The 23,749-nt window shown below is 44.0% G+C and overlaps 1 protein-coding gene across 11 annotated transcripts in view; it reads right to left on the reverse strand.

Annotated features, from left to right (window-relative positions):
- Sec31 (COPII coat complex component secretory 31) overlaps nt 1–23,749 on the reverse strand; it is a 112,195-nt gene that overhangs the window by 55,644 nt on the left and 32,802 nt on the right. For 5 of the 11 annotated variants that reach the window (XM_089582475.1, XM_089582480.1, XM_089582478.1 and 2 more), the window contains exons 6-12: nt 20,713–20,850; nt 16,616–16,758; nt 12,810–12,921; nt 11,017–11,316; nt 8,000–8,230; nt 7,215–7,289; nt 2,536–2,622 (exon numbers count right to left, since the gene is read on the reverse strand). In XM_089582475.1, the coding sequence (XP_089438601.1) occupies nt 2,536–2,622; nt 7,215–7,289; nt 8,000–8,230; nt 11,017–11,316; nt 12,810–12,921; nt 16,616–16,758; nt 20,713–20,850 (1,086 nt within the window). The remainder of the gene's footprint in view (nt 1–2,535; nt 2,623–7,214; nt 7,290–7,999; nt 8,231–11,016; nt 11,317–12,809; nt 12,922–16,615; nt 16,759–20,712; nt 20,851–23,749) is intronic. The other 6 variants (XM_089582481.1, XM_089582479.1, XM_089582476.1 and 3 more) reach the window with 3 other exon arrangements.

Here is a 23,749-nt window from a genome sequence, read left to right on the forward strand (position 1 = left end):
AGGACAGCGCTGCGCGCTCGTCGACGCTCAAAGCAGGCCCAGACTCTCTCGGACATGTCGCGGCGTGCAGCGTGAATCATCCCGCCTCGCTGGCACCAACGCGGACCCTTCCTCCTTCCCTCCTCACCGTCGGTGCGAACTCCTCCGACGCTTCAACGGCCGGCCGCCTCTCGGCCATTCGTCCAATTTGAACGGTAGCCAGTGCCGTGACCTGATTGGAGGATTTGAACTGCTGGCTGCCGCAACGGACATGGGCGGCTATAAAAACGGAGCCGCGCTGAACCCGCGCAGCAGACAGGCAGCAGAAGAGCCATCACGCCGGAGCTACGCTCGCCGCCGGGGCCGCTCTTCTTCTTTGTGCTAGCCCGTGGTGTTCTGGCCCTTGTATCATGTGAAAGCCCTTGTACATACTGTACATAAAAGTCTTTTGACTCACCGTCGCCTCGACCGTTTCTTGGCTCGGACTCCCAGTCCCAACAGTGGTGGCAGCGGTGGGATGCCTCAGTCCCAACAACACCAAGATCATGAAAGCAATGAAATGGTGGTGCTCTTCGAAGTGAAGAGTGCACCCACCTCAAAACACTTCACAGTCCAGGTTTTCTCATCGCGGTACCTACAATTACTAGCGTTTCACCTCTAATTTAATTTCAGCCGTTAAAGGGTGTTAAACAATAAGGTATCGCCTGCTTCGAAGTTGGTTTCCAGCCAACATCGACAAAGCGTTCGCTTCGGTCATGTTGGTGGTTCTGCATTCTTACCTCTTAATGTGCTAGCACTAAAGCCTCCCAACCTCAGATTTTGCTGATGTTTGTCTGTCCGAAGCCTCTGGCAGGTACACCTGCCCACCGGGCTGTTGGCAACCTGCCAGCAGGCTTTAGGCCAACAATGCAAAACACTCTATGGCCGCGAGTTGGTTTCAAACCCGCGGCCGTGAACAGATCAGCTTCGCTGGCCACTGCATTATAACACTACGCCACAGCCGAGTGTCCCGCGCTTAGCTGCCACTCTCTCGTGCTGTGGTTTTTGGAGACCAAGTTGTGGACGCAGCTGTTGAAGGCAGACACAGGCACCGCGCTGTGTGCACGACGCATGCCGACATTCAGCATGGTGCGATCGCGTGGAAGTGTCAGTGTGTACATAAGACCATCGACTGACTGCTTCTTTCGGCAGCTTCTTTTTCTAAATTCTCAAACTTCGAAAAACTTCGAAAATATTCAAAGTTTTTGAATACTGACTGCTATTCGCTTCGAAGCCTGCATCGAAAACCGCATTATTCGCTTCGAAAACTGAATCGAATACTGCATTATTCGTTTCAATATTTGAAACGTTCGAATATTCGCATCACCTCACCAAACCCAGTGGCACTAAAACTCTTAAAATTCACCACATTTTTTGTAAAGGGAATCGTTAAAAAACTTAAACTATATCAATATTTATATTAAACTGTTCGAAAATAGTCAATCATTCAAGTATATACATATACTTATTTTAAAATTAAAAATTCTATATTCACACACTCTCTTAGTTTTCCTCACAAGATAAAACTCGCACATCCAATCTTTCTGCTACGAAGGCATCTGTGAAAAATGTGCAATGAACATAACACACTCTCACAGCCTTCCTAATGTTACGGCCACCTCCAGTAAAGCTTCTATTCTACCATGCTCAAACGCACTGCAAAAAGCTGCCTGCTGCAAGCAGTCATGCGGGGCTTCCAAAAGCAAGCATTCAAGTGAGTGCCATTCATTTACACCACTTTTTCAAGCTTTAGGCCAGGGGTTCTCAAACTGGGTTCCGCGGGCTGTCTTCTTGTGTTCCGCGAGAACCCTCACCGGCCCTGACCCGGCAGCTGATATGAGACTGGCTCTGAGTGCTACTGAGCCACGCTTTGACTTGCTTTTAAAAGGGAAGCAGTACCACCCATCACATTAGTATTTGTATTAATCTGTGCGATAAACATTTAACCTTTGCAACTCTCTCTTTGCAAAAATGCACTCGACAACATTGCTGGTAAGTGAAAGCGGGGGGGGGGGTTCCCTGGAACTTATTGAAGGCTTTTGGGGTTCCTCCAAGCAAAAAAGTTTGAGAACCCCTGTTTTAGGCAATTACCACTAGAAGGCAGTCTGCATTCAGTCCAACTGCCAATTGTATGGCGCTCAAAAAGAAACGCAGTTAGTAACAAAGCTGATGCTTTACATATATGCTTTGTCTAATCATGGCACACTTCTTTTTGAATTCTGGAACGACTAGCACGTCTATAAAGGCAAGGCCTGCATTTCATTGTAGCACTTCTTCTGCCTCAACATACCTTAAGCCAAGCACATTATCACTGAATGCTCCCACAAAAAATTTGAACTTAAAAAATTTGAAATTCGAACTGATTCTAAAAATACATCTGTAAGTCAGGACTCAGCAATGCGAAACATTGCAGGTTCACTACAAATGAAACGATCTCAGCTGCCTTGAACACAGGAAGCACTATCATGCAAAAGCAATAACAAAGAACAGACAAAAGACGATCATGAAAATACATACTACCGTTGCATTGAGCGACACACTGCCAATGTCATTGGAGAGGTCCAGGTCGTCCGTATCTTCCGACTCCTGGCCAGCCAAAGACAACTAGTCAAGACAAAACGTAAAGAGTAGCCGTTCTAAGGGCACTATGCAGGTTTTGATGAGGAAGGGTCACATGACACAGAAAGACAGATTTCATTTACTAAAGGCTGCAAAAGCAGCATGCCAAAAATAAGTTTCTTTAAGGCAGGTGTGGTTTGTATCGCAGTACAGGCCTAATCAGTAGAGCTGGGGACCATCACTTCAGGCATGTTTTATCTTTGATGATAATGATGATGTTTTATGGCACATGGGCATCTGTGGCCAAAGAGCGCCATGGCACATGATGTTTTTTTCGTTTACTCAAGGTGAGGTCAAAGATCCATTTCCCAAGCATTTCACCCTGAAGCCGAGTGCCAGACCAGGGGAAAGCTTGTACCCATTGTTTCACCGGTGGGTACCCAACAGCCCTGGGGATCGAACCCCGTTTTCTCTTCGTGTGATAACTCACAGGGCATCTGCCAATGTCATGATGCTTTTGCTGCACACTGAATGCAGTGCTTTGTCCACGTCCAATCTTGCCCTCAACAGTGGCACCACACTACTTTCCTGAGTGTGTCAGACAGCAATTGTATGAGAGTGCTGCTCTTATCAGAGGGCCACCACAGAACCATTGTGTGGTTTGCACTCAACTACGTGATCCCATATTACGTTTACAACAAATCGTTAAACTTCACAGTGCAAGCGGTGCTCATCATTGCGAAACTAGTCTGCATTCAGTACAACAGTATTACAGTAGATTTATATTCATGGGGTATTTCATGGTGCGTTTCGTAAGGCACCAAACTTTCTGAAAAAACTTGCTAAAGAGCCCTGACAGTAAATGATGCTATTAGAAAATCGCTACCAGCACTAGTGAAATTACCACCTTCCAGCAGCTCACAGAAAAACTCAGCAACACGTAGGCTTAAAAAGGCAATGTAATTGAGATCGTTGGACTAATTATTTCTCAAAGGCTTCTCAGTACGCACAGAAGAATTTAGCGACGAAGAATTTTTGCATTTTACTCCCATTAAATTTGCAGGTGCCACACAAAGAACACCATCAGCAACCTAGGAAAATGCACCAAAAGTTGCGTTTTCAGATTTGGATGTGAGACAGCAATAGCCAGATGGCAATATAAGGTTAGCAGGAGTGTGTGCCAAAGATTGCCACGTGCTACACATTTATGTACATAAAAATATGCACCATACCCCTCCCCCAACTAGTTTCACCAGTCACATACGAAACAACCAGTCTCCAAACTACTTTACTCACAACACAGATAAGGCACAAACACAAATGCATGTAATGACAATACAGTTGAAGCCTGCTGTGACAAAACTTGTAAATGCATAAAAAAATTTTTACCAAGCAAGTTGCACACAGCGAGGAGAAAAATTGAGCAGCATAGAAAGAGGCTTTGACCCCAAACATTTGGGAGCCTAAACTGCTTACGCTTCTATGGAAGGTGTTTATAAAGAATCATTCAAGCTCAGTCAACTCTCAATAATCTGAACTCGAAGGATACCAGATATTTGTTTGAATTACGTGGAGTTTGAAATGAATGTTTAGGTTTAGGTTCTAGGCGGTTTAATGCCCCGGAGTGACTCAGGTAATGAGGGACGCGGCTGTGGAGAGCTCCAGATAATTTCGACCACCTGGCATTCTTTCAACTGCACTGACATCATACAGTAAATGGGCCTCGAAATAAAGGGATCCTTTTAATATACTTGATGCTTGTGGAACCAAAGCATGAGCTCGAACAATCCAGATGTTCAAATTAAGCAAGTCTTACTTAATGAGATTCCACTTTATTTGTTTTTAAAAGGGATTTTGAAATGCAAAGCTTACGTTGGGCACCTGCTGGGAAAAAAACAAACAGATCAATTAGTTTAGAGATACTATGACCCTATAAGAATTCAGATGCTACAAATCCCCTCTCACAGTAGGGATGTAATCAGAGACTGATTATTAATTAGTATCTCCAAACATTGCAATGACAGAATAAATAGCAAGCAACATTATCTTAAGGAATGAAGTTATGAAGAAATGTTAGTTTATTTACTTATCTGGAAAGCTGAGATGTTCATAACTAAGGACTGGACTTTTCAGTTTAAACAGAAAAAAATTTTAAATACGCATAATTCAATTTCCAAAATTACATTTCCATCGAAAAAGGCCAGTATCCTTGCTATTCAAGCCACAGGCAGCTGGCTAGAGTTACATTCAGGCAAAGAAAGAAATTAACAAGGTGCAGAAGTCAGGGGTGGGGTGAAGTGGTGGCACCACTGGATTAAGGAGCGCAGTTGTGCATCTAGATGCATCTTATCCAGACAACTCAATCGTCAGCGGAAAATACATGAGATTAAATGTCAGACAGATGCATTAAAAATATTCAGTTTTTCCACTGACGATCAATGACTGGAACAGATTACCTGCTGGCACTGCTGAATGCTTCATTAAAGGCCAGTTCAGCTCATTCACATCAGATGTGCAACGTGATGTACAGTTGTCCTCTTCTCTGTCTGTCTGTCTCTCTGTGTGCATGCACACTCGTGCACACGTTTTTATTTATTTTTTGTCACTGTATTTTTTTGTTTTCTTGGCCGTACCCGCATATGAAATGTGCCCTCTGCTATAATGCTTTTGCAGGACCCCATAATAAACTAAATAAATAAACTGTGCCACTACACTCCACGTCATTGCATACTGGAAGGCTTGATCTCCTCACCAAATGGCGTCTGCTAACGTAACGCTGTTGATTTACTGTCATCACTTGCTCAGGGCAGATACTTGGTTAAGGTTTCTCCACTGCATGTAACGACACTTGACGCGAAACCATTCATAAACGTCGCAAGTATCTGTTATATTCTGGCTACTGTAACATTTCAGCAGCAGTTCCATCGCTGCAGACAACACTCGGACCACATGATGCCTTGCCTTCTTGCCCAACCCAGTGCAACAACCCAACGATAGCATCAGAGCCAAGTTTTTAAAAGTCAAGTTGCACTTGAGTTTTGTCAGACGGTTCCATCATTTTAACTTTCGTTACTTTTTTTTAGGCATTTCTTTCAACACGTACAGGTCTATGCACAGTCATGTGGCAAAGGAGGTCAATGCAAATCATATAATTTTTTTTTTTTTCCTTTAATGGGGTTTGGTGTCCCAAAGCAACTCAGGCTATGAGGGATGCCGTAGTGATGGGCTCCAGGTAATTTCGACCATCTGGGGCACTGACATTGCATAGCGCACGGGCCTCTAGCATTTCACCTCCATCGAAATGTGACCACCGTGGACAGGATCGAAATTGTGTCGTTAGGGTAAGCAACCGTGCGCCATAAGCACTGGGCCACCGTGGCGGCACCCGTAAATCGTAGAAATATATAGGAGGGGAAATGCATGCTCCATCTGCTGGAAGAAGTATCAGCTTACTGGCCATACCAAAGCTACTCAGAATTTTTCTTTTTTTTTTGTGAATCCATATTCCGCAAACTTTTGTCCATAACTGTATGACGCTCATCTGCTGACCTGAAAGACGTGGGTTCGATCCCAGCAGCCACGGTTGCACTTCGATGGGGGCGAAATGCTAGAGGTCCGTGTACAGTGCGATGTCAGTGCATGTTAAAGAACCCCAGGCGGTCGAAATTTCCGGAGCCCTCCACTACGGCGTTCCTCATAGCCAGAGTCACTTTGGGACATTAAACCCCATAAGATAAATCAATTTTCATCACTCTACTCAAAAAAATAAAGTTCACCTCCACACCCTCTTTAGGACCAGTAGTCTGGGGTTTCATAGGTCTCGTACATCACAAATACACAGCTCCACATATAGGTCAACTACCCTAATTTCCGACTACCATTTTTGCGGGACATCAACACAGCTCCAATGAGTGTGACAAAGCTTCAATGCACTCTCCCTTCTTTTTTTTATGTAGTGGCCTTGTGTGTTCTAAAAATACATGATTTCGAAAATGCCTGTTGTGCTGTTCCAACTTTTTTTGTGTGCCAGAAGCATTCGAAATATTCACTTCAAAATTATTTGAAGAAAATTACTATTCGCTTCAAACCAGAAAACCGCTATTCACACACGCCTACTACATGACCATTTGTGCGTTAATCACTGGTGGATTAACTTCTCGTGCTAACGAAGGGGCCAAGATGTGCACTAAATGATTTACGGCTGCTCATGAATACCACTTCATGTCCCACAAAGAAACTGGTAATTAATCCGCATTAAATAATAGTCCCCGAAAAAAATGAAAACAGTGCTCTGAAATAAGCACCAAAAAATTCCAAATTTTCAAAAAATGTAAACTGAAAAGTCCAGCCCCTATTTATAATGCATGTGAAAAAAGTGCACTTCAGCATAGCCCTCAACATTCTTGCCATACCATACCACTAACCTTGCAGGCTACGTCAAATATCAAGACAAGAGCTAAAATTTATCTCTAATAGCAAGTGTGGTGTTAAGTGAATTAGAAAGGTAAATTTATTTACAAAAAAAATGTGCTGTTAAGTGAATTATAAAGTTATTTATTTACAAAAAGACCAAAGTTTCTAAACTGCAAACATCTCGACAAGGAAGTTACGCGTGAAGTATGGAAGACAAACTGTACCTGGCTAGTCACATCGTCAGGGTCATAGCCAAGGAGTGAAAGCATTTTTGCCCTCGGAGATGTTTCAAAGTTAGCCTACAAAGAAAAGGAAACAAAAAAATTAGAGTTGAGGTCACCTATATACCAGATGTCATGGATGCTGCAACCATGCCCTCAGCTATGAAATCCTTGAACACACAAGAAAAAAGGGGAAGCAACATCGTGAATATACCACACTGACAGTTGATGTTGCCAAAATGAGATGAAAAAGGAATGTTATGCACAATGCTAGCATGACAGTAGCTTTGGTTTTGGAAAAAAGAATAGCGCCTTTTTTGGCCTTTTTGTGTGCGTCACTTTTGTGCTATTATTTTTTCCATAAGTTATGCACCAACTTGCCCCACTACAAGTTTTGTTGAAGTAGCTTTGGTGGAGGCATTAATAACAAATACAGAAAGCGGAATTTTGAGGAGGGGGTATGTCAACCAAGTGTGGCTTCCCCAAGCACACCTCAGACGCTAAAACCTTAAGGCATTTGCAGATTATCGTGACTAGGTCCTCTTGCTTGCGATAAAGTTACACATAACAATTTGTGGCCCGAGTGCAACAGAAGCTCCCGAAACCAGCAGACAAAAATCACATGCCACAGGCAATCTGAACTAGAACTTTAGATAAAAGAATGACACAACATATGAGCTTGAATCTAAACACACTAAGAAAAACGTGCGAAGAAAATAGCACGTCCGTGTCTAAGTACCACAACACGGCCAGTTGTAGGCATCCAAAGTATGTCAAGCTGCACGCACCTGAATGAAGGACCAGGCTAGCCTGAGGTTAGGGTCTTCATGGCAGTCTTGAGCCTTGCGCTGGCAAAAGTCAGCAAAAGCCCCCGTGCTCAGTGCAGCCTCCAATTCAGCTGACTGGGCCATCAGGGTGTGTTCTGTTACTACTTGACTGATGTGGATCAGCTGAGCTGAAGGGGCACCTCCAGAGGACTGCTGCTGCTGCTTGGTGAATGAAATCAGCTTGCCTCCAAACTGCAACAGCAAGCCAAAAGTGGCATTTTACCTGTTGACACAGAGATGAGGAGCCACCGACCATAAAAGACAACAACTATCTCTGGACAACCCCACTAGAAATAAAACGTTAAATAAGTGCACTGCTGTTTTCGCCAATTTATTATTGCATAAGCATTACTTTGCTCATGCATGGCGTTAGCAGAAAGTGTTAACAGAAGTGTGGACAAAAAGTGTGCGAGTTGCGAGTGAGCGCTTGTGTCGTGTTGTTGTCTTCTCTTCGTCTTTTTTCGCTCGTTAACCATGAAAATGTGTGGACACTTACCTGAACTTACCCGAGTTACTCAGTAACTCAGGTAAGCTCAGGTAAGTAAGGAGCGCTGCGCAAGCTGCAGCCAATGGGAGGAAGCTCGGGTAAGCTCGGGTAAATTCGGAGGAGTGCAACGCCAGATGCGCGAGAAGTTGCTCGTGAAGTTGCTGTGACAGAAACAGCCACCTGCCAGTGGAGTGGAGCATAGCGCCACTGTGCTGATACTGGTATGAGGACCCGCCGCCATATATGAATGTTAAAAAGTGAATAACCAATTCTGCACATAAGGGCATTTATCCACAGAGCTCCGAATGGCTTGCGGTTTGGTGGCCAATGCGAACTAAGTTACACAAATGCACAAACCACAAATGCACCAACGGAAACAGCAGTAGTGCACAGTGCTTTCGCATGCAAAGCACGTAACCAGATTAAACTGCCCCCAGTATTTTTTACTCTCATTAAAGCATTAAAACTAATTAAAAGCATGATATAATATAATACTGTGCCAATAATAGCAGGTTGCTTGAAAATTCGTTTATTAATGCTGCAGCCATCAGCAAAAATTTATTCATTCCTGATGCATTCACATGAAAATTTTTTAGCATATTCAAAACAATTTTGACTACTATCACAAAATTTCGCTGTTTTATCACTGGAAAATTGTTTTCCAATACTATATATTTTTCCTATGAATCTAGTAAAAAGGCTGCAGAGTTAGGAAAATGTGGCAGAAAGTTGGTTCAACATTCATAGCATTACAACTTGCGTGCTACAGGACAAGACATTCTTAGAATTTTTTTTTTTTTCGCAAAGCACAAATTTTTGTTTTGAATTTTTGTGACGCGGTGCCCATTAACATATTGAGAAGAAAATTTCACGCAAGAAATTTAATACAAATTTGAAAAACAAAGAATGTCTTGACCTGCAATATCGTCCCAAGAGTGCAACAAACAAAAACGGGATCAAGATAAATAAAGCAGCAGAGCAGAAATCTCCTCAGCAACGTACCTAGGCAGAAAACAATAACAAAGAAAAATGCCCATTGCTCGAGCGCTTCCCCGCAATACATGGCTGCCCTGTTTCACGAATGAATTTTTTTCGAGTACTTCCCAGCCAATGTCAGATATTAAAATACAGCATAAAAAACAAGGCATACAGATGGATGCAACAATCTTCAAAAGTAATTTTTGGCCTGTTTTGGAGATTTCACAGCTGCATCCCCACTTAATAAGCTGCCTTAGTGACACCATTTATACACATTCAAAGCACGACACTGAACGGTTATTTTATACATTCACTTCAAGTTAAGGGTTCAAATTGCTTCGGAATGATGAAACAGCCACCACCACATAGCATAGCAGCAGGTATTACACAGCATCGGCAAAAGATAGACACACTTTCCTTATTTTATCGTTCCTCATGAGTATAAATTTATCTAATTTAACTGCATTGTTTACATCACCCTCCAGGAAAGGTTCTCAATCTTTTCACCTGGGGAACCCCATGTGGCTGGACTGCTGTCTCTTTCAGCTTAATCCTTTCACTGCCAGGTTTTTTTACTCACATCTGCACACACCCTGCCGGGTTTTTTTTGCATGTTAGTTTCCTGGAAATTTTTTGATAGTAACACACTAAAATTCTCTGCAGGACATATAGACATGTTTATTCAGGATAATCTTATAGATATTAGTTGTAATGAATCAATCTTCCAGCACCAATCTGGCCTGTCGGATTTCCTCTTCTTACGCGGATTTTTCGGTGGCAGGGGGACTTCATCACTGTCATCACCCGACAAGGCACTTAGGTGGGCTCCTTCCTCGTTCTCATTATCATTGGACTCCGAATTCACAAGCAATTTTGAATTTCTTCGTCCGTCAAAGCGCGGACGAGTGTGGCACATAGCCTCATGGCTGCTGTGCACAGACCAAAACGAAGCGACTCGGATGTGGAAACATGCGCGCCATCTGTTGTTTAAAATTTACCCTACAAGATCTATGAGTTTACAGAGTCTCTCCATAGATGGCGCTGCATAACTGCATAGTTTTCTTTTACACGAGTATTATCGGGAGCGGCAGGGGGCGAGTTAAAAAGCCAAAACGAGTTAACTCGGGAGAGGCAGGGGGTGTGCATATATGGTAGCCCGAGTTATCTCGGGAGTGGCAGAATAAGGGTTAAGGTGCATACGAAAAACAGCATGCAGATTCATGGTCCCTTGAAAAATGCCTAAATTAGATCACGATTAGCTCTGTAGTGAAACATTCTACAATAATCTGCTATACAGCAGGTGAAACGAAAGGTGGAGGTTAAGGCATGCATGAATTTAGGTGCCTGGGAGAACTCAAGGGTTCTGTGGAACCTACTTTGAGAACCCCTGTCCTACCCACTGCATATGCTATGGCAGAATTCAAGCAAGCTTAACAGCAAACATAAGCAAATGAAAAAAAAAAGAGCACAAAATAATGTACCAGTTCCAAGAAAGGTCATGAAATGCTCTAACCCCAAAGGAAGCACCAACAGGCTTTCGCAGCCATTTGGGTGGCTTGAGGAGCGAGATGGTGACACCACGCTGCTGCTGCTGCTGCTGTTGCTGGTATGCTGCCGGCAACTGGGCCAGCGTGTCAGCACCGGGAAAGGATTCAGCGAGCCGAGGACTCGCTTGGGCCTGCTGCTGGCCTCCAAGCAACGAATAGATGCCAACATGGCCATCAAAGGAGGCGCTCGAGATGACCGCTGGGTTACGTGGGCACCACGCCACATCGAAGTGCCACTGGTTACCAGTTGGAATTTCACACACCACCTGCATACACCGAAAGATGCCGTTGATATCCCCCCCCCTGCAGACTTTATCACAGTCCGATAATCAGAGTGCTGCCTCAGCCACAAGCTCAACTGTGGGCATTCCAAGATGACAGCCACATTCACTCACGAATGGAGACTGTGAACGTGCTACCCCCCCCCCCCCCCCCCCACCAAGAAAAAAATAAAAACAGGTATTCCCCTTTATTTCATCACTCATAGCACCCACAGGACTTCACTGTATAGAGGGTCTGCAACATGAAGCATACAACATTTAGGGAACATGCGTACATACAGTCGGCAGCAAAAGTTTACAAGATGTGGTTGCTTGGAAAAAAAAAAAAAAGTTATTTCAGCACAGACAGAGTTTATACTCGAGTATAAAAGGTGATGTGCATACTTAATCCACTGTTATCAATACCATATGACTGGCTGGAAAGGCAGTGCTACAATGAATTTGTTCCCAATTAAAAAACTTCGTTATATCGAGGAATTCACTATATGGAGGTTCATTACATCCAGGTTTAACTGTAATAAAAATGCTTATTTTAAGACCTGCACCTCCCCTTAATAATTAAGCTAAACTAAGCACAACAACTAGTGCCAGCGCACCTATATCACATTAGGCCTAACCAAGCTAAATCATCAGTCTTTTTTTTTTCCTTCCTCTACAATGCTGCGTGGATGCTCCACGAGTACTGTTGCGCGGTGTTACCATGGTTTGTGGTCGCTGTGAAAGTTTGTCTTAACCAAAGAATACACGAAACAATTCATCTTGAGCATTTTTTTCTCTCTTTTTATGCTGAATCTTACAGGAAACAACCAAATTTTCTCATACTATTAGCCTTAACAGGCGTTTGCTGTATTTTCCTTCCAAATGCAATGCAGAAAAACCCTTTGGCAACTTGGTAATTGAAAATGCTAGTTAGTACAGCAATTGCAAGGATTCGTGCTCACTGAGTACCATTGCCTGAACACAGTTGCCGACCAATTTTTCACTCCGTAGGGACTATCAAAACATCCTGAAAATCACTTTACATCAACCTCTAATTGCCAGTATGGTAGAGTATACGAACACTGATATGTAGTTCTAATTCACTGCAATACTTAAACCAGCCTGCTTCAAGAGCTGGAATGATAACAAACAATGTATGAGCAGTTATACTGGAGTTTTTTTTCGTGTCTCGTGTGACCTAAAGATCAACTACACATCACAGCCATCGTTCAGTTGATGAAAACGAATCCAAAACATCGCCAAAAAGAAATTCAATTATACATTATTTAGTCGTTGTAGGCAAATATCACACGACGATCTAGTACGTATGCTTATGTCTAACGCATCATTTGAAGGAAGAAAACATGCAAGCAAAAATTTGGTGTCTATAGTCCTTTAACTGTTTCAAAGCAATTGATAAGCTTTCAAGGTCCTTTAATGCCACAACATAGGAACAACGGTAACTTGAAAGTGTGGGAAAATGGACACTATCGGCTTACCTCTCCACCTGGTACATTGGAATTTGGGTTCCAGCAGAGTATCCTGTTGTCCTTGCCGCATGATAGCAACAAGTCCGGATCTTGCGGGCACCAAGCAATAGACAGGACACCTCTATAAACAAGATAACAAGATGTGCAAGTTTGATGAGCCAGACTAGCAACTCACAAGTATCAGCTACAATCACAAAATCTGCATGCTCAGCAAGAAACAACATTTTCTTGCAAAATGTCTCCAAAAACTGAAGCCTGAGATGCCTTTCAGTTGCATTTTTGTCAGCAGCTAGTCTCAGCTCTAAAAAATAAAAGACTATACTGTAGATAACTTGCACACATTTCTGGGGTTTCATTCAGTAATGAACATGGACCCAAGATAAGCCCACTGCCACCTAGTACCACACACAGGAAGGGGCATTGGTTTTGCACACATCTTCACTCTTTTAGAAAAAAAGTTCATTTTGTTGTTGTTAGTGGCTATTTATTGGTAGTAAAAAATAAAAATTGAAGAAACAGATGCTGCTAGCCGTGGCATCTGCCATCGAAACCTGAAGCACCTGAGCTGTGGCTAGCGGGAATATAAGGACAGGGAGAAGGAAAGAAAGGGGGGGAGGAGTGATAGAAGAAAGGATAGGAGTAGGGCGGCAGTACACACTATGTATACAGTAGAACCCCGTTCATACGTTTTTCACCGGACCGGGAAAAAAAAACGTAACAGCCGGGAAAACGCAACAGTGAGGAAAGCACCGAAAATTAATGAAAACAGTGCAGCTTTGACTTGAAACAATTTATTTCCGCAAATTGACCCTAGGACTTTAAAAAATCGAGAATGATGGATTGCAGTTTCTTTCGCTCGCTGGAAAGAACAACGCGTTTCTCAATAGCAAAGGCCGCATTGCTGTCAGCGTCGCTTTGCGGTGCGGCCACACCGCACGCAGCAGTGCTGTGCAGTTCACGCGCTCACTGCAGTCTACGCTGAAGCGACGTTGTGCACAGCGTCAAGCACTGAAATGTTCGTGGCTGCTCGCCCCGCTGCTCCCGGTAGGCCGCCCCGACAGCCTGTCGACCATAGAGTAATATAGAAGTAAAGAGCGGACACTCCCGTAGGCCCCAGCGGCCGACTTTTGTGCACAGCGCACCTAGCGGACTCGGGGAAACGCACTGGCCTCAGAGATGATAGGCTGAATAGGAATCTTGGAGGCTCTACTTTCAAAATCTGGTGGTGGGCATCTGCCCTTGACGCAGCTTTGTTGCCTCTTTGGAAGTGCTTAGGAAGAGCCGCCGCCGCCTTTAAGGCCGACAGCTGCAGCTTCTTGTTGGACAGTTCACGGGGTGGAAGAAACAACCGTCGCAGCACCACAGCAGTACACAAAACGGACGTGCCCACGAAGCTTGCAGACGCCACAAAAAAATACAGCCGCTCACACCGTCGGTTCGTCGCTCACTGCCGCCTGGGCGTGCTTGCCCGTTGGCTTGACGCAGTTAAAAAACGCCGCTGTTGCTGACGTAACTGCGGCCGTAGGCGCGCAGCGCACGTCACTGCAAGCCAAGACATGCGAAGACCATACTCTTTTTCTTTTTTTTTATTTGCACGCTCAGTGCCATCTGGCGGAAACGGGGAAGCGCCGAACTCGGCCGCGAAAGGGCCCGAGTGTCCGCTCTTTACTTTTATGTTACTCTATGTGTCGACTGCGTTTAGTACGTCCAGCTTTTCCTCAAGGGGAAGCGCCTTCCGCTCACGCAACGCTATCACGCCATCAAAGCACGATAAAGATGTTGTTGCGACTGAGAGAAGGATGAAAAGGAAATTGCACGGGCCTGCCGACTGGCTCCAGCCGAGCCACCACCGCTGTCACTTGCAGATAGAGGAGAGTTAAAAGATAAAAATAAAGAGTGAAAGAAAAGAAAAGACGCGAGTCGCAACAACTGCGTGGGCCGAAGCGAACGCTGGCTGAGAAAAACAGATAAGCGACCGCAGCCGCGCGCCTCCTCCAAGGGAGTGACACTCTCATAGAGCCAATGAGGACGTTTTTTTTTCGAAGGCGATGGTGGCGGCACCTGGGAGAGGCGGTAAACGCATCAAAAATCCAATATGGCGGCGCGCGTTTAGGCGGCTGGTTGTGGCCGGTTGCTCGCGCTACAGTGCACTGTACTCGCGCGTTCCTGGTGCTGGCGGCCGCTAGCTCGATCCAAGCTTTGTAAATAGTGGTGATTAACTGATCCCGCGCTGCATTCACGCTTGATTTCCTAAGTACTTACGGAATCTGCTCACTCGCTTTTGTATTTCGATGTGTCTGTTGATGTAGCATGGTGTATGGTGGCGAACGGCGCGACTGCTTAGCAGCTGCGCTCGATCGAGAACGAAAAGCGTAAATGGTTTTTGTACAAAGAACAATTTATTAAAAGAACATCAGCAGTGACAATCGATGTCCAAAAAGTGATTTTAAGTATGAGTGACATTGCAGTATCAGTAACAGGCATCCTAAAAATCAAAATAAAAAAACGCCATCATGTGAACCTAGAAGACATGAGCGCACAGAGAATATATAGGAGATAAAAAAGGTATCAAGGTACAGTATACGTAATAAAATGCTACATGACTGAATATACGTTTGTACGCGACTTTGTAAGAGATTTAGGTAAATAGCAGGGAAAACATCTGATCTGTATTGAAACGCATCAGTCTGTGGCTATGAATAAACACACGCAGAGAAAGGCAGAGAAAATTTCCAACCTTTGACTCGTGTAGAAGAAATCACAGTGCGTTGGGCTAGGGACAACACAATATGCTGCAGTGCTAGTTCTTAGTATAAAGACTCCAAGAAAAGCTCACTGTGTGACTCGACATGACGCCAATGACGCTGCTGCAGTGCGAATGTCGTCGACGTCGCCGTTTTCGCTTGCGCGGCTGACCGTGCGTCGTCTGCTTGTCGTCTGCTGCCGCGTTACCCGCGTCGTCATCTTCGCAACTAATTTCTTTGATGTCTGATTTTTAATACCTGTGGCTGGTTATAATTTAGTTCATAAGCATGTTTTTATTATTGATAGTGGTCGAAAAATTTTACTTTTATTAGGCTTAAGTGCAGCCCCGTTTACCGCCGATACCAGGATCGCTGCAATCGTTTCGACCGGGGCGCCACCCTCGGCGCGGACGCGCAACTTGCAACATGCCACAGCCCTGCCTCCTCGTCACCACCTCCCAGATAAAGATCGCGGCATTCGGCGTTCGCGAGGCAGATAGCCATCTAGCGGCGGCCTCTCCAACTCGCGTGCGGCTTCTTGCAGCCAGTTCCGTAGCCAAGCCTGGCCAAGACTCGTCAAAAATCAAAATGGCGGTTGGCGCGCATTGCCCGGGCTGGTTCGGGGAGCCCGGTTGCGACGTATCATGCGGGATCGTTTCCTCGGCTACGACGTAACAGCGGGGTTCCCAATACATTGGATCCTATGGAAGCTATGCCGGGACCCGAAAAAAAAAAACGACGTAACAGCCGGGAAAACGCAGCAGTGAGGAACGTAACAGCGGGGTTCTACTGTATATATGAGAGAAGCCAACAGCCATTTTCTGTGGCTGTTGGCTTTTCTTATACTTATAACGAGCCCCTCATTCCCCTTCCCCTGTTTGCTATATATATATATATATATATATATATATATATATATATATATATATATATATATATATACCAAAAATTATTTCTTGGCAGGTGATTGATTAATATAAGATAAAGTCACCAGAAATTGAAAAACCTTATATTTTTCAATATATATATATATATATAACAACCAGAGGCAGAAATGCGGGGAGCACTCACTTTTGGTGGTGTTCGAGGGTCTTGAGTGGTGAGGTGGCAAAGCGCAAGTCCCACAGCTGCACAACGGGTGCATGGTCATCTTCAGAGGCCAAACACAGTTGAGTAGCCACTTCAGGATGCCACGCTACAGCCTTGCAGTGAACCTGTGTACATACAACACAGAGCAGGCAGGGCCATAATGACACACACCTGAAGGTCACTGGGCCTAAGTAGCAAAATTAAATCAGATGCATGAATCCCCCCCCCCCCCCCCCCTCAAAACTGCCCTGTCAGGATCACATTTTTAAGCTGAGGTCAACACAGTGCACCTTCACACATCCCTGTTGTCTTGAACACATTACAGAGGATCGAGGATGGAATTCAAGAAGCATTGCACTTTGCACCTTCTCATGATAAAAAAAAAAGAGAGAGAGAGAGCTTATTACAACAAACAATTCCTTGCAAGACAGTCTTTCTCAAAAGGCTTTCCACACTAAGGTTGAGTGGTGCACATGTGAGCACCTGCACAATTCAGAAGCATTGCCTCAATCCTCGTCATTAAAATAATTTCTACACACCAAAGCCAGGCTGTCCTCCACTAGTGCTAGCATAAAGCTCCCCAGCAGCAAAGCATACTCTGTAGAAGAACTTTTTTTCTTCCTTGTGTAAATTTTTTTATGTGCCACTTCAACTAAGACACTGCCAACAGTAAACTGTTGACTGTTCTAACAGTTACAGTGGACTCCCATTAAAGATGAACTGAGTTAAGTCAAATTCCCGAACATAATAAACAGTGTGAGAGCATTTTCCTGGGTTCTCACAGAACCAATGTAAAAAAAAAATCACTTAATGTGAACAGTTCTGAATGTGCTTCTTAGTCAAGATGCATTTTTTCAGTGATCAGGAACCATATAGACATTGTACAACTATACCTGAAGCATTTGTGCAGCTCTCTCAAAGCAAGAAGGCAAAAAAAAAAAAGAAATAAAGCTTCCCCAGGCCTTCTTGCCTGCCAGAGGCAAATGTGGCATGTGGCACGAACACTGAGTATGGAAGGCAACACGTGCACAGCACAGATATCTGGCATGGTCATGTAATGACACCACATGTTGCTTGTCGTAAAGACTGAAAACAGAGTGTATGTGGCGCAGCCACTTTTTGAGTTGATAACAGCTACACTGCAGAAGGTGCAAGATAAGAAAAGAAAAATTACAAGCATCTAATCTTGGCGCCATTGGCCTGCAGGGGGCTTTCCACGCATTTACCTCCAAGGCAGAGGGAAAGCAAGAAAACGAGAAGAACTCAACACAGCAGTTGCCACAGAAGAAGGAATGAGAATGAAAGAAAAAAAAAATCAAGGACCCCTAGGTGCCCTTTCCTTTTCTTGGAACATGGGATGCTCAACTGCAATAGCTGTGGAGCCTCCTTTGAGCCCACTTTGATAACTTCTGTGGACAGCCCTTTGAAATTGCTTTGGTGTGGGAATTCCAATAGGTCGCTTTAGTAACAGGTGTCAAATCTCACTGCTCTGGAAGCTCCTATGAAATGCTTTGGTACTTCTGCGGGAGTTTCATGGGAAGCATTTTGGTAACTGCTGTGAAAAAGCACTCTCAGGCTGGGGCGAACCTTCCACTGCGAGGAGGAAAGGTTCCGAGAAAAGGAAAAGTGTAGCAAGTGTTCCACGAAGAGCAAACTACGCACTTGCACTCGGTCACACAAACGTCATTTTAGGTTTTACTGGTCACAAAACTTCCCACAAAGTTTGATACAGGGACAAAACCAGCCACTAAGAGAGATGCCAGCATTGACTAGTGGGCAGCAAGCTGCAGTTTTGCTATGAAGGAACCCTTGCACAAGGAAAGATATACTGGTGCAAAACAAGAGTCAAAAAGAAATTGTTAGTTTAAAAGGTTAAGCACAGAGTGAAATTCAAATAATTAACCCCCTAGCATACTAGGACGAGCCAGGCACATCATAAGCAAACTGTCATTTCTGTCTCATGACAAGCCCAGCTTATCGCATGCGCGTGTGCGCGTGTGCATGCGTGTTCACAGTGCTTTTGTACATTTCCTAATTGCAAGACACCAGTGATCTCTCAGGCCATGTGTATATTGAATGGTGCCAATCTTTCTTCAGATTGAAGGCTGTCCTTTCTTATCAATGGACGTTATAGTGAAAACGCCCCGAGTGGCACACCAAGCTCTCCCATAGTGTTATGCAGAGGTTTCAAGACCAGTAGGAAAGATCAAAGGTCTTGACTGCAATCAGCACTGCAAGGAGGAGGAGAAGGCTGCAAGGACAGGAGAGGCAAAGCGCCTGTCACACGAACTGCAACCTGCATGCTCGGGCACACCAGCCCAGTCACACTGGGCACAGTGAAACATACCGCCCCACTTTCCCCAGTGGTTCTCAGAGCTACTGCTAGGGGTACTGTGGTTTTGTGTCCACAAGCAAAGCAATATGCCAAAAGAGTAATCCGAAGAGGGTAGACCATACAGCTATCACAGTAAAAAATTTGGCCAATGCCATTTCTCGGCAGGACCAGGTCAGCTTATATCGTCACTGCTGATCATACCGTCATTGATTATACCATCACTGATTATACCGATTATACTGATTATACCGTCGATGATTATACCATCACTGGCACTGTTGATTATACCATACTCCAACCACACCAGTCATGCCAGACTACATCGCTTCTGCCCATTCCATTCATTGTTTTCATGTAACAGTATTTATACACACCTGGCATGCTCACATATCCTCCTTGAGGGCCCTTCTGACAAGCTAAACTTTTCATGGTGCAAACAAGTTTTCATAATCCCTTTAAGTTCGCCTTTAACTGTCATAACCATTAAAAAGCTAAAAAATGTGAATCGTGAAACACTAATGTAGATCATAACAGTGCACATATCAGGTGTACTCTTGGCCCCAAAGTCCTGCCCATGCTGTGAAGGTAGATGGCAGGAAGAGTGTGCTTCAAGTACCTTGTATTTTTATGCATCCTTATGCAAAAGCGGTGCTTTTCTATTTCACATAAGGTTAAATGAAATGGTCAGATAATAACTTGCACAACAGGTGCACCGACTTAGCAGCTATTGGGCCAAGGTGCGCTGGGCATGGCAACCTGTGGTACGCTGCGACATACTTTCATGATTTCACTAATAATCTATAACTGCGACACCAGTTTTTTCTGCATAGCAACTGCTTAATGGGAGTCCACTTTTAAGTCCTTTTAGAGTCTACTTGCCAGCGCATCGCTGTCAATTTTGCCTCACTGTTTTCACATCTGGAACATTTGCTATGGCAGCAGGGTCTTGAAATTGCAAAAACAGTTCCATGACACACCAATATTTAAACAGACAGCAAATGCTGTCTTAGCAGCTAGGTGGCAAACGGTAACAGAGTAGCATAAATTAAAAAAAAATTAAAAGCAAAATAAGCAATGGCACTTGCCATGAGACAACTGAGGCTGTTGACTCTGGACAAGTGTTTGCACAAGGCCCTATCTCCCAACCCTATCTCACAAGGTAATCAGCTTCTTTAAATACTTGTGCATTGTACATAAGGATTATATTAGCCTTTCTAGAGACCCAAAATGTGTCTTAAAACAGCATACATAATGGCTGGTTGTTAATGCAGGGCAGCAACACATCAGAGCACCAGTTTGTGCTACATAAGCACATTTATATACAGTAATTATGCTATTTATATACAATTGTCGCGCCGCACTCCATAGGTAAGCCGCCCAACACCAGTCACACACACCTTAAGCCTATGATTAAATCTGTTATCTTGACAACAAACCGACGATTGGGCTAGCTGGATAGTATTTTCGTAATGGAAGCACCAACTTTGACACAACGACACAGAAACGACAAACAGAACGACGAAACACGCTCATTCTGTTTCATCGTTCTATTCGTTGCCGTGTCAAAGTTAGTGCTTCCATCGCAAAAATTTTTTTTTAAATAACGTTATCCCTGTCCTCTAGTCCTGTGTCTCGTTTCCCCTCAACTCTGCGTAGACCCTCGAAAACGTGAGATGCAACTCCAACCCCGGTAGTCACAATACACTACCATCACTAGGTAGTTAGTTAATTCATAAGAACTCACTCTGGCAGTGGTGTCCGACACTTTGATAATGGGCTCATTCTTGCGCAAATCCCATACAATGCAGCGTGCTGGAAAGGTTGAGGCCAGGATATGCTGCACTTGCCGGTTCCATGCCAAGCAGCTGATGTCCTCATGAGGCTGTTGATAAAATTAGGCAGAGACAAGACACTTTAGCCACTACAAACTACTAGATTATAACCTGCTCTCTGGCACAAAGAAAAAAAGGCAATGGCAGCCTTATTCTTTTACTACCTCCCTCCAAACAACAAATTTCACTAACTTGATCAAGTAACACACAAATATCATGAGTGAATGACCTTAAATGTGATGGTTTCATTCAGACTAAGCACTGGTTAGACATAAAATAATAATTCGTAATATCTGTATTCATTGTAATGAGGTTTGACAGTAGTAGACTAATCATGTCTAAACCCCCCAACTCACTGTCCTCTATAGCCAAAATAAAAAAATTTACTCCAAATATGAATTGTTACTCCCTACCCCCCCTCCCCCGCTGCACTAGCTAGCCAAAAGAAGAATAATGTCTTTCAGCAGACACTTTGTTACGTAGGTTACCATGGAATGATACTGCAGCACACACACAGCTCAAAGCAACAGACGCAAAACGATGCAATCGCAAGGCCAGCAGCTCAACGCAAATGGAGACAAAAGGCAATAAAATGGCACACCTGTCTGCCTTCCACTCAAGTGCGGCTCTGCACACTAGCTTAGGAAGCTGAAAGCTGAATTGCAAACAGTCCTGTTGTTTCGGATTCCGGCAAGATGCATGCTCTGGAGGCTACCCGAAGTTTGCTCTCGTGCTATCTGCCGCTTGCCCACAAAAGCGACCAACAATGCAAGCAAGCCGCGTAAACAGCATTCAGTTCTAATTTTCATCAGAGGAACAGATAAGAAAGTGAATTCATGTCTGTTTTTTTTTTTTTGCCCATGGAGCACCATGCACTCTGCTGGAACGGGCATCAGTGCAGACGCATGCTACCCGATCCTCAGCTGAAACTACCTTAGATTCTGTAAGTAGGTCAGCTTCACATACAGGTCAGCCCCAAACCTCTAGATCTGAATGGTCATATTTGCAAAAAAAGAATGCTTGACTTGTACACGGAAATATACAGTATATTCACATATTCTCCTCTTGAAACCTGAGGTAGTGAGAGAAAACATATTATTTTTACACACCTACGAAGCGTATTCTTGTACTCTGCATTTATCATGTTAACAATGTTTCATGCTCTTCTCTTCAGAGGCTGTTTATAGTACTACGTTTAGTATTCTTCCTGTACTTTCTACACCAAGGTGCGATATACTGCTCAAAGTTCTAAGGCTTCCGACATTCTTGTAGCTCCATCACCAATGTTTTGAAAGCTTGTTGGACTCACGAGTAATGCAGCAGAGCTCTATAGCACATAAAATGCAGCTATGACCGTAAAAATATGCTCAATAGTCACACCAGATTAACAGCCCATATTATTCAGTGTGGTGATGGAGTGCTAGCATATACAGCATAACCTCACTGATACATTCAAAAGAGTGGGCAAAAACTGACAGAGAATTTTTGCCTAAACTCTATAAATGTGCGAAAGCAGAACTGCATGAACGTTAGCTTGTCTTGTTACTTTACTGTTGGCTTTCTAATGTTGGCTTATCATGCTGGTTTTCATGTCAGAAATGGCAAGGTTTTAACGTAGTTAAACTTAGTAGGACGAGTGAAAGCAATTAATGCAACACCACCTCAAAGGCAACCACATGAAAAGACACGACACGAGCAGCATGCGTCCATCGCCGCCATGTGGTTGCTCAAGTGATTCCATGCCCATGACTCTCACGCGTCGAGAACGAGGACAACGAAACGCGCTGGCGACACAATGTCGGCGAGAGTATCGGCCAAGCAGGAGAGCTAGGAGTGTAAACGATGTTGTGGGATGGTGGCACTGTTGGTAGTGATGGCACAAACCCACAAACATCACAAGATGGGGTTTACCCATCGGAATAGTGCGTTCATACTGATAAAAATGTCCTACGAGTTACACTATTTTTCTTCTGCTTAAAGGAGTATACACACCTAATTTTAGTTGCGCGTTTTCTTCTTTGTAATGATGCATAAGGCATTAGCACCTGTGGATTACCACGCGGTATTCACCTACAACAAATAAACAATTTATAATCAAATTTCTCTGTCATGCTGTTTCGGTTTCAACAGCCAAATGGTGGCTGTGATGTCAAAGTTGCGTTTAGGTCATGCAACGCATTAAAAAATTGCAGGGGGCACTTAAGCTACGCCTTAAGGGTATGACACAATAGCGTAGCGGGTTAATTCTCATATATATGCAGAAGGCCATTCTCCACATGACGAACTGAAATGCAGCGGCAATGATCTGCAGTGGTCACTTCTCTGCAGTGCCTAAATGCAAAACGGCGAAGCATTAAAAAAAAAAAAAAGCAGCACACTAATATACAAGTGGGTCAATTCCGCAAGGACATGCCATGAATAGGATAACGCAACGATTTCTTCGTCATGCCTAAGGGCAAGGGGGCAAAGCATCCGAGACCTACAATGACATGATTACAAGCAAGGCCAGGTCTGAGGAACATAGCATGAAGAGCACGATGCATGGCAGCTTCCCTGCAATGCATCAGTGCAAGTGGAGATTGTGTTGCAATGCTCCTTCAGCACTAAGGACAAGGCAAATGCGGACTCACTTCTGCAAGCGCTAGAAAAGAAGCTGTTCAGACCTTGTGCCAAGAAATGCTAATCGACATTTTTATGAAGTGAAGTTATCAATAAATGTGTTTGCACCTCATTCAACAGTTATATTTTTAAAATATCAGGCGGTCTGGATGAAAAATTTTCCCAGATGATACAACTTTTGAATCAATGAATCAATGAGGGCCTACTGTACTCAAGCGTGGACAATAAATCAACAGCAAAATTTTAGACCATTCCATCACCTGCTGATAGATTGATTTTGATGGGGTAGGTCTTGGATATAAGCGTTAACAGCTTGCTATTGCACCGAGT

The sequence above is a fragment of the Amblyomma mixtum genome, chromosome 3 (genome assembly GCF_055824585.1).
Source record: "Amblyomma mixtum isolate Tamu chromosome 3, ASM5582458v1, whole genome shotgun sequence".
Lineage (NCBI taxonomy): Eukaryota > Metazoa > Arthropoda > Arachnida > Ixodida > Ixodidae > Amblyomma > Amblyomma mixtum.